The sequence below is a fragment of the Cupressus sempervirens genome, chromosome 4, assembly GCF_028749045.1.
Source record: "Cupressus sempervirens isolate cs-2001-9-10 chromosome 4, ASM2874904v1, whole genome shotgun sequence".
Taxonomy (NCBI): Eukaryota; Viridiplantae; Streptophyta; class Pinopsida; order Cupressales; family Cupressaceae; genus Cupressus; species Cupressus sempervirens.
Window position 1 is genome coordinate 526356408 of NC_143121.1, and position 16258 is coordinate 526372665.

The 16258-nt window shown below is 35.5% G+C and overlaps 1 protein-coding gene across 1 annotated transcript; it reads right to left on the minus strand.

The window, feature by feature from the left end:
• Positions 1–10186: 10186 nt before the first annotated feature.
• On the minus strand, positions 10187–14270 carry LOC149562244 (taxadiene synthase 1, chloroplastic-like). Its single transcript, XM_089823865.1, has 13 exons — positions 14019–14270; positions 13602–13908; positions 13325–13499; positions 12942–13153; positions 12686–12806; positions 12490–12602; positions 12174–12391; positions 11883–11995; positions 11708–11806; positions 11405–11614; positions 11117–11255; positions 10784–11032; positions 10187–10489 (listed from the first exon to the last, which is right to left on the minus strand). Exons 1-13 carry the CDS (start codon positions 14268–14270, stop codon positions 10187–10189), a joined length of 2511 nt encoding a protein of 836 aa, XP_089679991.1.
• Positions 14271–16258: the final 1988 nt, after the last annotated feature.

A 16258-nucleotide genomic window follows, 5' to 3' on the forward strand; every position in this document is an offset into this window, starting at 1 on the left:
GCGGTAGTAGCCAGTCAACCCCAAAAAACCCCGAAGGCTCTTGAGAGTTTTAGGATGCGGCCAAGTTTTCATGGCATCTATTTTTGTAGGATCCACCCGCACTCCATGGTGTGCAACAATATGCCCGAGATACTCCACTTCCTCCTGGCCAAACACACATTTAGATAGTTTTGCACAGAGTTGATGATCAGAGAGAAGTTGCAAGACAAGCTCCAGATGATGGAGATGCTCAGCCCAAGTTTTTCTATATATGAGGATATCATCAAAGAAGACCAGAATGAATTTTCGGAGGTATGGTCGAAATATGTTATTCATCACTGCCTGAAATGTTGAAGGAGCATTCGTGAGGCCAAAGGGCATGACTAAAAATTCATAGTGACCATCATGTGTGCGGAAGGCAGTTTTAGGTATATCCTCCTCATTAACCCGAATTTGATGATACCCAAAACGAAGATCTAACTTGGAGAAAAAATGAGCCCCATGAAGTTCATCAAGAAGTTCATCAACAACTGGAATGGGAAACTTGTCCTTTATAGTGAGATGATTAAGTGCTCGGAAATCAATGCAGAGTCGCCATGACCCATCTTTTTTGCGAACAAGCAGAACTGGAGAAGAAAAGGAACTGGTACTAGGGCGAATAATACCTTGCTTCAGTAAGTCACGGACAAGTATCTCGATTTCGGTCTTCTAATGAAATGGGTAGCGGTAGGGCCTGATGTTGGGCGGAACACTGCCAGGAAGGAGCTGAATACGGTGGTCCTCTGGACGAGAAGGAGGTAATCCCACAGGTTCAGCAAATATACCAGAATACTTGTCCAAAATGTGTTGGAGATCAGCAGGAGTGCTAGAGACTACTGATGGTTGCATCTGAATGGAATGGAGCTGAGCGATGACACCATGTGAATTCTTCTTAAGAAGTTTTTCCATACGGTGTGAACTGATGATGCTGAGAGACCCTGGTTGTAAGCCTTTCAAAGTGTGTTGGTGCCCCTCGGCTGAAAACTGCATCCAAAGTTCAGCAAAATCCCAGAGAATGGGGCCAAGAGTGCGTAACCATTGGGCACCCAAAACCACATCACAGCCACCTAAGGGTAAGGCAAACATGTCAGAGGGCATGTTATAATCTCCAATAGAGAGACGCACATTGCGACATTTCCCTTTACAAGGTAAAGTGCCCCCATTGGCAATCATGACTTCAAAGCTAGAGCAGGGATGGATAAAGCAATCAGCCTGTTTGGCTATTCGTGGATCAATGAAGTTATGAGTGCTACCAGAATCAATGAGTATAGTAAGAGGGATCTTCTTGAAGAAACCCTGGACCCGCATGGTTTGTGGAGTAGTGACTCCTGCCAAAGCATGGACAGATATCTCTGGCGGAGCTTCTGGTGAAGGAGGTTCAGGCTGGTGAGGCTCAACCTCATCATCCACTGTTTCCTGAGCATCTACATATTCTTCCAGTTCCGGTGGAGAATCCACATCCAAGAGATAGAGCTTTTGCTGAACACATCTATGGCCCCGAGACCATTTCTCATCACAATTATAACAAAGCCCTTTGTCTCGCCTGACTCGCATCTCTGTTTCAGACAAGTGCTTGATCGGAGTAGTTCTGGGAGCTGGTATGACTGGAGGGTTGTGAGAACCTGTATTTCTGAATGGAACAAAATTAGATCTGGAGCGTTGTAGAGCACTAATCTTGTCTTCCGCTAACTTAGCCAACCCAAGGGCTTCCATCATTGTAGTAGGTCGAAACATTTTGACTTCTGAGCGAAGTGCATCCTTCAGACCACTGACAAAACAACTACGGAAGAATTCATCAGACAAGCCCTCTATGTGATTAGCTAATTTTTCAAACTCTGTCTGGTATTCTCTTACAGTGCCTGTTTGACGTAGTTTAGTGAGTGCTCCTGTGAAATCATCAAAGGAACTAGGGCCAAAGCGCTCCAAAATGAGGGTGCACAATTCTCTCCACGTTGGGCCTACATTAGCCTTGATGTACCAACGGAACCATTGAAGAGCTTCATGTTCCAAATGAAAAGATGCAAGGGGGACTTTGTGGTTATCCAAAGTATTATGCAAGCTGAAATACTGCTCTGCCCTATAGATCCATCCAGTCGGATCAGAACCATCGAAGCGTGGAAAATCAAGCTTTGGTCCACGGAAATTGCCAGAAGAGGACCTAGTATCTCCTGAATGGTTTCGGCTCATGGCTGACTGCTGAAAGTTAAGACCCAGAATTTTGTCATCCAGATCTTGAAGTTTGGTTTTGAGGGATGCAATTTCCTCTTCCATGATTTTTGCTCCTGTACGCGTAACAACCATAAAACAAGGTTTTTTTTTTTTTTTTTTTTTTTTTTTTTTTTTTTTTTTTTGGAATGGGTAGAAGATGAGAAACAAAAACTTTTTTAGTTACGGCAAACTTGGATCTGGGTAAAACTCATATAGGAAATGGGTGTTCGACGGGTGGTGGAAGACTATCTAGGGACAAGGGAAAAAGAAAAAATGAGGGTTTCAAGGGTAGGGAGGCGAAATGAGGCGAACAATCCAAGAGGGATAAGGGAGCAAAATGAGGAATTGAATCTTGTGGCTCAGTTTGGTGGCGATTGGATGAGAGGTGAAAAAGATAGGGCAAACCCTAAAATTAGATAAATGAGGGATTTAGGGCTTTGATATGTAAAATTTGGGGTTGGGTCGCCAAGGAAGGAAGTATGCGAAATGATATTGCAGACGTTCTGCGGAAGTATGAGCAGAAACAGAAAGCAAACAAGGAAGCTACGACTAAAAAACAGAAAAATTTTTACTCTTTTTTTTTTTTTTTTTTTTGAACAGTCGACTTAGAAAAATTCACTCACAGACAGAACAACTGAAAAGAGTTATTGCAATAACAAGAGATATTAGAAGTGAGAGGAACCTGAAGGCCACGACAGAAAAAAAAATTTGATGTAATTTCCACCTAGCGAGCCCAAGAGAGTGCTTTGATACCAGATGTGAAGAACCTCCTTATAGCAATATCGTGAGAATGCTCGAAATAACAGAATACGAAGTGATAGCAGAACTCAGAATGAATCTACTGATCGCAGGCCACTTCGAGGGGGTAACCTCCTTTGAGCAAGCTCAATACAATAAATTCGTCCGTGCCCATCAAGGGCCTCAACCTATTCTTATATACTGGGTACGATCTAGAAAAGTAATACTACCTATGCATGTGGGATAATAAAATATACTCACGGGACGACCTACAAAGCATATGCGTCCAACAACACTACTCTAACAAAATAAACAGAAGGAACACACAGGTTCCTAACACTCTTATTCTAAGATGGTTTGGATTGAGATCCTAATGTATTGGAACTTGACTTGGGTTCATCATAATAATGTGGAATCTTCTTTTAAAAGCTGGAAATGCCCGTCTAAGAATTCTGATGTTCAATTTCTATGGAAAATTACTCTGCCTCATCTCTACTGGGGTATTTGGAAAGAAAGGAATAATAGAATTTTTAGAAATAGAGAGGTTCCTGGATGGGTGCTTGGTCACAATATTATTAGAGCTTGTGAGGAGGATTTCAGATCTTTGAAAATATATGATCAAACCTTTCCTATTGATAATCCTATGTTTCCTAGAAACCCTAAGATTCAAACTGATAACCCAAGATTGAATGTCACTTGGAGTTCTCCTCCGAATGGTTGGATTAAAGGAAACTTTGATGGTGCTGCTAAGGGAAATCCGGGGAGTGTGGGTTGTGAAGGTGTGTTGAGAGATCATGTGGGAATAGTTAAAGATGCTATAGCTATCCCTATAGGTCAGACTAATAGTCACATTGCTGAAGCTACGACGACCCTTTATACTATGAAAATTGCAGTGGATTTGGGATGTCCAAAATTATGGTTGGAAGGTGACTCTTTAAATATTATTAATATCCTTAATAATAAAAGTGCTATCTCATGGTCGATAGAGGCCACTATCAAGGAGATTAAATACCTTATTCAAAAATTTGAAAAAGTTGTCATATCTCATACCTTTCAGGAGGCCAACGGTGTTGCTGATTGGGTTGCCAACTATGCTGTCCTAACGGGGCAAATGGTGAGGTGGACCGATGAATTAAATAATCAAGTTGATCTCAAAGCAATTATTCATTATGAAGCTATTCATGTGAAGGTGGGTAAGATTTGAAAAGATTGGAAAGTTAATGATTTTGTGGAGTGATCGAATTATTGCCAGATTTTCATTCCCTATGAAGTGCACTCAAATGAATGCGATGTGGTGTTCGCACATTTCTCTGAACAAAGGTGTCTATTTTGGTGGGAAGAAATTTTTTTTTCTTTCTAACCCTCTCCTTCTATGCGTTTGGTTTTTCTGGTTTGAATGTGTTTACTGTTCTCTGCTGATGGGGGGGTGAGCCGCGCAAACAAGAACCAAAAAATTGTGAGGCATGGAAGGCTCGCAAGGATGTTTGGAAAATTTTGTAGAAAGGAAAAGTGACTCATTACATGGAGTGACTCAATGGTTTTAAGCCACACATCACTACAGCTTTCTTTAAGAACTGGTCCAATGACAAAGTCACTCTCCATGGTGTGATTGTGAAACTTACGGAGGAGTTTATTGCTGAGATCACGGGGCTTCCTATGGTGGGCATAAAATTCACTAAGCAAACTAGTATCTCAAATGAAGCCTACAAAAAGTTTCCAAAAATGGAAGAAGAGGAGAAGCTTCTGGAAAAGAATGGTGATTTCTTTGATGCGAACCGGATAAAGGAGATCTGGAGGGATGTTCTCTGCTGCATCTGTGAGTATTTCATACTTGATGGAAGAAATAAAAGAGTTCATAAATGTCATTTTGTTTTTTTAAATCATTTCAGATATAAAGATAGAATATCTTTCCCCTTATTTTTGCAGTTTTCTTTACTTAATAGTTTAGAAGCCCATAAGAAAAAGGAATCCAGACCCATTCTTCATGAAGGTCTGATCCTTCTTATTGAGGGATATTGTAAAAATAAGCACATTGCCTCTACTCCCTCTAAGGACAAGAAGAAAGAACCCATTAAGAGTAAGAAGGGTGACCCTGTTAAAGGTAAATAAAATGCCCTGAATATGAAACCCTCTGCCTCTCAAGTTCTTGAGGATGAGGAGTCTGAGACTGATAATTTAGAAAGCTGTGAGAATTGGAAACTTGAGGATGAGGATGATACTGAAATTGGAGAGTTAAGTTCTAATTTGGACGGGTATCCGGAGACTGAAGATAATAATGAAAAAGGAAAAGAGGAAAATAATAGTGAAGGTAACTTTGAACAGAGTAAATCTAATATTGAGGGAAACCAGGTTATTTCTAGTGGGGGTAATAAAGTGGAAGATAACACTATTGGGAATCCTGTTGAGAAGAATAAGGAGGACCATACGGCTATTACTGCTTCTCCTGTTAAGGGGATAGAGGAAGAAAAAAGGAAGGACTCTGCTCATCTTGAGGACTATGCCGAGGGTCGAAAGGAGGATCAAACAGAAATGGAGGATATTAATGATAATGTCTGCTCCCCCCCTCACGAGACTGCTGAAGATGATTGTGACGATATGCAGAGGGATACCATGCTTTCCTTCTTGCATTCTGCTAAGGAGAAAGTCGACACCAGTCTCAAGGTTGACTCCTGGATCTACAATGAAATAATGGGTTTGAAGAAAAAGGTGGAAATTCTGCAACATAACCTGGATACTATTAATGCTAAACTTAGTCATATGGAAGGACAGATGGGAGACATCCCTAACAAAATCAACAACTATGACCAGAACCTCACAATGTTAATCAAGGAGAGTAGCACTAAGATGGAACAAGTCACCTCGAGTATTTGGGCTGCCGCTGCTAGCTTGGGCAAAAGGGTAAATGAAGATATCATTTCGACTGAGGGTCTGAGCAAAAGAACTAGGCAGACCTCGAGGAAGAGTGCTATGAAAGCTGCTGCTACTATGGATGCTGTTTCTATTCAAGATACTGCTGCTATTGGTAAGGAAGCAACTAAATTGATCTTGGAGCTGCAATAGTGGCACTGGGGCGGGTTCTCTGGTTTGGTGCCTGTCTGGTATTGGTTGCTGGTTGGGGACTCCGGTCTTGGTTTCTGGTTTTTTTTTATATAGTTAAGACTGTTTGTGGTTCCAGGTCCCTGTAAAACCTGGGTTAGTTTGTTTTTGGACTTTTCTAGTGGTTTCAGGTCCTTGTAAAACCTGATTTTGATACTGTTCTTCAGTTTGTTGCAGGTTTTTTCCTGGTTGGGATGTATTGCTTTATCTTTCCATTTTTTTGTTAAAGGGTTTCGGGGTCCCTTCAAAACCCACTTTTATCGTAATCTAAAACAAAAAACAATGTTGTTGGGTGTTTGAAGATTTTTCACAAATGTCAAGTACTAGTTGGTACATGTATTCTAATTTGTGCAGCTGTAATGGTTAGATGATACAAATCTTGGAAAAAAACCTAGTAGTTTCTTGCAAATCTCTAACCTAAGCCTAAAGCTGAAGATCTCCATGAGGGAATTCTTGTTTCAAATTTTTTTTCTCTTGTAATCTTCCATGAAAATTGGAGCTTCAAGCCATTTTCCCTTCTTGCTCATCTAGATTGTTGAGTTACTATAAATTAATTAGAAGTGTCATCTTGTGCATGATGATCTCAAGGTGATTGCAAATAGTAAATTTAGCATTTTACTTTAATTTAATGGATTACTATATTTTTATCAAGATTTATTCATAATAATTCTATTTCTCAATGGCTTACATATTGGTGTGTTGTGTTAATGCATATTAATTTTAAATTGAAACATAATTTTCTTTCAAAGTCACACTGTTAAACACCTACCCATTTTTGTTAGACGTCTCTTTTCATTAAAAACACCTATATATTGCTTAAAAAATATCATTTATCCACTTGCATTATTTTGTACAACTTTAGATTATTTTCACTTGCATAACTAAATATATTGAAAATAAAGATTCAACCTATTCCATCTCTTATAATACATTATTCAACAATTAAAAAGAGTGGTAAGCACTAATAAAATAAAAGGAGCTAGATTGTTGATTTATTCTAAATTAATTAGAAGTGTCACCTTGTGAATGATGATCTTAAGGTGATTGCATGTGTAAATTTATTATTTTACTTTAATTTAGGGGATTAGAATATATTGTATCAAGATTGATTCATAATAATTTTATTTCTTAATGACTTACATATTGGTGTGTTGTCTCAATGCCTATTAATTTTAAATTGAAACATAATTTTTGTTTCAAAGTCACAATGTCAAATACCTACCTATTTTTGTTAGATGTCTCTTCATTAAAAAAAACCTATAGTGCTCAAGAAATATCATATCTGCACTTGCATTAGTTTGTAAAACTTTAGATTACTTTCTCTTACATAACTAAATATTGAAAATAAAGATTCAACATCTTCCATCTCTTACATTCCATTAATCAACACTTAAAAAGAAAGTTATAGAATAAAAAGAAGATGTAGGAAAGCTCAAAGCCTTGTTGAAAAATAAATTCCCCATCAACCCAACCATGCCACTGTTATGAAAAAGTATTTTTTAATAATACACAATGACACATCTTTATGAATTAGACATATAACATAAGCACAAAATTGACATTGGATCAAATAGCCACCAACATAGTTAATGGTAACATAAACTAGCTAAACGAGCAATCATTATTGATGATACAATCTTTCAATTTCATAATTTTATCAATCTTAAAATCTCATGATAACTAAATTTCATCTTTAAATTGATGATATTTATTGATGATACAATCTTTAAATTTCATCTAAAGGACATAATATTTTCACAACTTCTACATTACCCTTACAATTATCATGGATGGAGAGGCAAGAAACATAATACATTTGTCACCATAGGTAGATGGGGTCGATGAGTGATTTTCTTGTATATTCTTTAGTCTCATTTGAGAAACATTCATAACCATCCTTGTTCTTGTAGAGGAGCATACAACATTGCCTCATATTGAAAATAAATCTTTTTCCACATTTTGTGGGTTCAACATTTAACTTGAAATACTCCTGGTTTAACTATTTTAGTGTGTGACTAAAGCTGAACAATTATACTTATTGTTAGCCTTTTCCTTTACAATAGGGTGACATAGGTTTGTGCTCTTACTCTAGGTAGCTTTTTCTCATTCATAATGAAAGGAGGTTTACCAACTTAACATGGTTGATCCTTCTACAATGATTTAGAGTTTGTATTAAAGGAAGGTCCAAGAAAAGAAGTCTCATTTTCTTTTGAAATTTCAGAACATCAAGTGGCCAAATTCTTTTGAATGGATACACTCAATTCAAAGTAGAATATTTTTTTTCCTATTAAGTATAATATAAGACAAAAAATAAAATAGTAGTAGCGATACAAGAGATTATAAGAGGAAATTCATCCACTACAAAAAGTATATTAGAGATTTGGGCTAGTTCAGATCATATCAAGTTTAAAACATTTGGCCATCAAAAATAAAATATAATCTAACTCAAACTTCTACTATATTCACTATGCCATTTAGTTCAAAGAAGAACATTTCTCCGAAGGAAGATCTACCAATGCTTGGAGGAGGGCCAAGAATGCCTTCCCATGGAACAAAAGAGTCACGATGAGATATGTTGTTCATGATGTGATTTAACACAAAATAATGTTGTTGGGTGTTTGAAGATTTTTCACAAATGTCAAATACTGGTTAGTGCATGTGTTCCAATTTGTGTAGGTGTAATGGTTGGATGATGCTAATCTTGGAAAATAACCTAGCAGTTTCTTGCAAATCTCTAACCTAAGCCTAAAGTTGAAGATCTACATGAGGAATCCTTGGTTCAAAAAACTTTTTCACTTGTAATCTTCCATGGAAACTAGAGCTTCAAGCCATTTTCCCTTCTTGCTCACTACATCTAGATTGTTGATTTATTCTAAACTAATTAGAAGTGTCACCTTGTTCATGATGATCTCAAGGTGATTGCAATAGTAAATTTAGCATTTTACTTTAATTTAATGGATTAATATATTTTTATCAAGATTGATTCATAATAATTCTATTTCTTAATGACTTACATATTGGTGTGTTGTGTTAATGCCTATTAATTTAAAATTGAAACATAATTTTCTTTCAAAATCGTAATGTCAAATACCTATCTATTTTTGTTAGATGTCTCTCTTCATTAAAAAAAACTATATTGCTTAAAAATATCATTTATCCACTTGCATTATATGTACAAATTTAGATTATTTTCACATGCATAACTAAATATTGAACATAAAGACTCAACCTCTTCCATCTTATAGTAAATTATTCAACAATTAAAAAGAGTGGTAAGCACTAATAAAATGAAAAGAGTTAGATTGTTGATTTATTCTAAATTAATTAGAATTGTCACCTTGTGCATGATGATCTTAGGGTGATTGCATGTGTAAAATTAGTGTTTAATTTAGGGGATTATAATATATTTTATCAAGATTGATGCATAATAATTCTATTTCTTAATGACTTACATATTGGTGTGTTGTGTCAATGCCTATTAATTTTAAATTGAAACATAATTTTTCTTTCAAAGTCACAATGTGAAATACCTACCTATTTCTGTTAGATGTCTCTCTTTATTAAAAAAACCTATATTCTCAAGAAATATCATATATCCACTTGGATTAGTTTGTACAACTGTAGATTACTTTCTCTTACATAACTAAATATTGAAAATAAAGATTCAACATCCTTACAGTGCATTAATCAACAATCAAAAAGAAAGTTATAGAATAAAAAAAGATATAGGAAAGCTCAAAGCCTTGTTAAAAGACAAATTCCACATCAAACCAACCATGCCACTGTTATGAAAAAGTATTTTTTAATAATATATCACAACGACACATCTTTATGAATTAGACATATAACATAAGCACAAAATTGACATTGGATCAAATAGTTACCACAATAGTTAATGGTAACATAAACTAGCTAAACAAGCAATCATTGTTGATGATACAATATTTCAATTTCATAGTTTTATCAATCTTAAAATTTCATGATATTTAAATTTCATCTTTAAATTGATGATATTTATTAATGATACAATCTTTAAATTTCATCTTAAAGGACATAATATTTTCACAACTTCTACATTGCCCTTACAATTATCATGGATGGAGAGGCAAGAAACATAATATATTTGTCACCATAGGTAGATGGGGTCGATGAGCGATTTCCTTATATATTCTTTAGTCTCACTTGAGGAACTTCCATAGCCATCCTTGTTCTTGTAGAGGAGCATACAACATTGGCTCATATTGAAAATAAAGCTTTTTCCACATTTTGGGGGTTCAACATTTAACTTGAAATACTCATGGTTCAATTGTTTTAGTGTGTGATCGAGAATTTCTTCAAAATATTGTAGAGCCTCTTCTTTTGTAGAGCCTAGGTTTTGCTTCATATAACATGCCATACATGAGTTGACTTGTCCTCGAGCCTCCTCAGCCTACAAAACAAAAGAAAAAAGATTGTCATATTTTTAATTTTAATTAGTCATTATTCATTGATAGTTCAAACCGAGTTGACTTTAAAAACACACTCTAATCTTTGACATGTTATAAGGTTAGTCATCTAAATCAGGCCAGATAGGCGGGTTCTATTTGAAATGCTAGAGTTAGTTTTAGTTGACCCACCTAAGCAAGTCATAATTTATAGTATGTTACCCATGTATAAGTGAAAATTTAGGTGAATAACCTACACAAAACAATAAATGAAATTTTATGCTTGATAGTCTTAATACCTCAGAAGTTGCAGTATCATTTTTGAGCCGCCATACCAAGGCAACAAGTTGAAAAATATTTGAGGATTCATGTATGATGGGGAGATCATTGTCTGTTACAATCTCACCCATTAAAAAGATTGGATGTAAAGCACATGGAACGAGACCCACAGATATACAACGTGTCTTTAGGTACTCTTCCATTGTTGGTATGTACCCAGCTTCTGACCACTCTCTTTCCTTCATCAAGGCATCGACGAACATCTCCCACTGTAGTAGCGAGAAGCAATATGGTTACATAAAGCTATACTACCAGAAAATAATTTTGAAAAAGATGTTCATTTAACTACATACATCTTTTCTAATGTAATGGAGCATGTCACGTCCTTGTTGCTTTGTAGCCTCCTTATTTGTTTCATTGACCACTTCATACCATGCTTTGAAGATTATTTTCATATATTCTGGAAGCTCATCTACCAAGGAGGTATCACATCTGAACATAATTGAAGAGATTTAATCAACTTGATTTCAAGCAATGTGTTTGGCTAGGAATTAAGAAATTGCCTAGAGAGATATTATATCTTTAGAAACAAAATAAAAAGCACCTTTCGTAAACTTTGTTACAAGCAATTAAGAAGTTACCTCCTTATTGCTTCTCTAAAAGTTATCAACTCTTCCATTGTTCCATAAGTATCGTAAATATCATCCATCACCAATACCAAAGAGCCGATTTTGGTGAAGTTAATTCTGCACATTGAATACTCTGGCTCAAATGTTCCCACAGAAAAATATGTCTCTACAATCCTTTGTCGGACAAAGTCCACTTCTGTCATGCGCGACTTTTTCCACCAACTATAACATACAATATATAGTAAACGTGGTTACAATTTCATAAAAGATTCATGAAGTTAGAGTTATTTTTTCGTAGAGTTTTATATTACTGACCTTGAGAGAAGTTTCAATTCCGCCTGATGTAAAGACTGTTCAATGTTGAAGAATAATTTGGCTAATTCCATGTAACAAGAATTATGGATGTATGGCATGCTGTCAAAATAAAAAAGAAACCTAAGATACGAGATGATGTTTATGAAAAAAAGAAGGGAAAAGTTTGTAAACATACTTGAATAGGGTTTTGCTAAGCTGTGCATGAGTATCGTGATAAGCATCAATGTAGTTCCTTGCCTCTAAGACGGAGATACTTAGGTGCCAAGAATACTCTAGCGCATCTTCAGTCTAAAAACACAATGTAATGTACAAAATCTCAATTTGGTACGTAAAATCTCTTTCACTCTTTTTTGTCCTCTTCTAAGATAAAGGATAATAACATTTATCACTGACGGATAATAATGTGATGAAAACGTATACAGTTGATTTGAAAAGCAAAATTTGCAAAGATAATAATGTTGCAGACCTCTTTAGCAATCTTCTCATTGCATAAGATATTCTTTGTGTTGAGTGATTCTCTCAGATACTGGGAAGAAAACAGTCTAGCTTCATCCATAATCTTTTCTCCAGGGAGTGCAAGATCAGAAGCTCTAAACATATTCAACATACTTCTATGCTCTACATGTCTCTGACCAGAACTGGTGAAGAAGCACCCGTTATCATCTTTGAAATTATTTAGCACCTCTGAGATTTTATCCATGTCAGTATTATAAATCAGCACAGTTTGTTAATATTAATAAATGGATTTGTATCAATTTCATTTTTGATAGAAAACAATTCACCTGAGGAGACATTGTATCCATGGACCCTAAGAGTTCGGAGTCCTAGTGCTGTTGTATTCAAATCTGGAAATAGGCTCTCTCTACCACACCCAATACCCTTTTCACTCCAATATCTGCTCCAACATTATCATCATAAGAAATTTAAGACCGTTTCAATCAAAAAAATATGACTGTAAGTATAAGCACACATACTCACCCATAAACATAATCTAGAGCTACTTTGATTTCTTCTTTGAAATGTCTACCTATTCCAAGACGCTCGATACTGTCAACCAGTGAAAGTCGTTCAAGCAAATCGACTGGATATAAGCATGGCACTGTTTCACAATGTACACTAAACTATTGAGCATCAAAGAATGATCGTAGCACTTTTAGTTCAAAAGAATCAATAACTAGTGAATGGTGTCTACAACAAAAAGGAATAAACAAAGCATTTAGAAAATGTAACATACCACACCCACTAAATTTGTTCATGAGATTGTTCAAAAAGCTAAAGCATCTGTCATCCCCGCTATTCATAAGTACACACGCAGTGGAAGCAGGCGAGCTAAGAAAAGACCCATCTTTGCTCTGGAACACCATTATCTTTTTCCAATCAATTATTTCCTCGAGCCCCTCCAGCGCATTCAGCATGTTTTCTGCAATTTCTCGCTCCATTGAGATACTGCGAGAAAGTTGAATTGTAAGAAGAAAGGAAGAATAAACAGAACTGGACTCTTGTACAACAGTTAAGCTTGAAAAAAGTAAGTCAGTTTTCACTATCTAACAGTTTTAGTCTGCCAATCAAAAGTATGTAAATTCCAGTCATTGACAAATACATTAACAAATCTCTTACTCTGTAAGAAGTGCTGCTCGCCTTTTCATCAAAGAAGCATTAATATCACATGACGGGAGACTCAGCCCTAGAGATTCAGCCTTTTTCATCAATGCAGGGAAGATTATTTCAAAATCTGGAGACAAGCTTTCTTCCTTTTCTAGTGACTTGAGATGGTCTTGAATGAAACAAACACCTGCACATGATGAAAACAAAGACATTCAAGATTAATGTCGAAATACTAAAAACGTGTAAACTTACATCATAATAGTAATATAACGAAACATAAATATATAACCTTTTTCTATGTTAGCGTGTCCTGTATTCCAAGTGAGAAGGGCAACAAGAGAAGCGAGAGTAGAAAGCAAACGATCGCATAAGAGAAAAGTAGAAGGAAGCCCCCATGAACCATCCTGCAGCTGGTTGGTGATAAGCCATCTTATGGCCTGAGGAAACTGTGGGGAGCGAGATCCATCCTGGGCAGGAACCATTGCCACCCACGCGGTGTCATAAGCGGACGGACTGATTTCTCCATCTTCAAGAGCTTCAAACATTTCTTTTACCTTCACTATCAGACTATCGGCCCATTGTTGGTATGATGGAGCCTGCAAAAAATTAGTCATTCTTAAACATCACGAAGAAATTAAACTTACTTTTAATATGTTATAGAAATAGGAAAAGATGAGCCTAAAATAAAAACTCCACTCTTTCTTACTTGATGATATGGTGTGCTGAGAGACTGTAGATGATCATCGTTCCACACATCGCCATGATAATTTGCAGTCCGCCGAGGGACAGAAGATTTGATGTTATCAGCAACCAAATTCAGCGCTCTGAGTGGAGGAGTTGCTTGGGGAGTGAGAGAAACCCATCGCTGTGGTTTGTAATTCAGTGAGCGTTGTTGGAATGCTTTGTTAAGAACAAATGTACCACTCTTGGAGAATGAATCAATGGAAATTCCAGCCATTGTGCAATAACAACTTCCTTAACAAATTAAGCACAAGAAAGTGAGATGGGTGACACGAATTCCAGTGATTGAGCAATATCTAAGTTCCTTAACAAAGCACAAGAAAGTGAGATGTGTGACTACAACAAATGGGTGGTATAAATAGGAAACCGTTTGCAATGGTATATGTGACTTATCGAAGTCTGAACAAATATTAAATGGCTAACAATGTGGGGGAATCAAACTATACTGGATTGCTAACAATGTGCGAGATTCCCTCCAATATCTAAATCGTTTTTCCACCGAATCTATTTATTATATTTATATCTTTGAATTTGAAATAAGGGCATTGAAAAGTCTATCTGTCGAGTAGAGAACGTGGGCAATTATCAAGACATTCAAGGAAATTTTAAAATCAGTGGATATTAGACTGTGATTTCACATTAGCGTGCTTTCACATCAGCATTACAATTGAGCTCCATATGCGTGAATAATGTAATCAATTAAGTTTCAAATAATATATTTCTAGCAGATTGTTGGAAATTTCTCTGTGTTTTATTTGTGCATGTCTTGGAAAGTTCAGAATTAGAAAATGACAACGTGCTTAACAATAAAAAATATGTCTGTAATAGATGACAATGTAAACTATCAAATTTATATTCAAGGAAAATATATTATTTTATTTATCTTTAAGATTATTTTTCTCTTTATAAAATATTGTTTAAATGAGTAGTTGGTGTAGTGTAGAGAATAATATTTTCTTAAGATAAATGTAGTACAAAAGGTAGTTTTGCAAGAATAATATCTTAAGAATATCAAAAGGTTCACATTGGTTATTTGCATCCACCATTCACGATGCAACTTATCAAAGCTTAGGTGGCATTTTTTAAAGCAAAGTTGACATGTTCTTTTGAGGATAATGTTACAATCTAAAGTGGTTAAGATAGTTACATATCATTGGTAGTTGGTGAGAGGAAAGACTTTTCATTTGGAGACTCAAATTTCTAAAACCACAAAATTAGTCTTTCATTCATTACTTTGTAATAGAAATTGTAGTGTACTATTAGACAAAATGTAAAATTTGCTAAATCTAACATTCTAGTCTTTTTGGTCTCTACGATCATGCACGATGCCATTGCTTCTACTAATATAAATTTTAATTATTTGCAAGATTCATTTCAGCATTATCTAAGGTAACGGGATAAGTAGATGTTGGACAACCCATGTAAAGGGTAAAAGAATCATTACATTACCTAACTTTTTGCTCAAATATTGGTAATATTGTTTAAGAGATAGCTTCTATAACATCACTTTTCTCCCATATTTTTAAATTATTACCAATAGATTTATGCGATCACTACTTATCTTAATCATATCAAATAGAAAATCTACTCTCATATGTGGAACATATTGATTGTATTGGATCTCATTGTAGTGCTCTTTGAGGTCCCAAGTAAACAAGTAGATTGTAACTAATTAATCAAAATGGTGCCTACTTGTGAAATACCCTAGCAAACACAAAATGGGTGTACTTTTAACTCTGAATTGGAATCTCCTATGTGCCCATTATCTTATGCCCATAGCTCACAAAACTACCTTCATCTTCCTTATCATTCTCCGTGACCTTTCCAAGAATCAAATGCTTTATATTATCCTTCATAGCTTGTTTTCAAACTAGCACACTTACAAAGGTTGTCTTAACTTAGCATCTAATAAATACAACTAGTTCTCTCCTATATATAAAAAATGCATACATATTGTTCTTTAATTTACATTTTAACATAAAGATCACATTATGTTTTAGTTTTCTATTACCATTCAATTCTATAATAATTTTAGTTTTTATTTTGGAAAACATATTGTAACATTTTCCCTTATAATTTAACGGTTGTCTTCAATGCATTATCTTGAATCGACATCATAACTAAGACTAAAAAGTACAAGGATGTTGATAAGTTATCACTTTAAATGTATAGATAATCTTATTTCATATAGATTCTTGACCTTAT

Coding starts and splice junctions, on each gene's coding strand:
- LOC149562244 (XM_089823865.1), bottom strand. CDS start 14,270: ATGGCTGGAATTTCCATTGATTCATTCTCCAAGAGTGGTACATTTGTT. Junction 13,909..14,018: donor TCAGCACACCATATCATCAA/GTAAGAAAGAGT, acceptor AATTTTTTGCAG/GCTCCATCATACCAACAATG. Junction 11,033..11,116: donor TCCATTACATTAGAAAAGAT/GTATGTAGTTAA, acceptor TCGCTACTACAG/TGGGAGATGTTCGTCGATGC.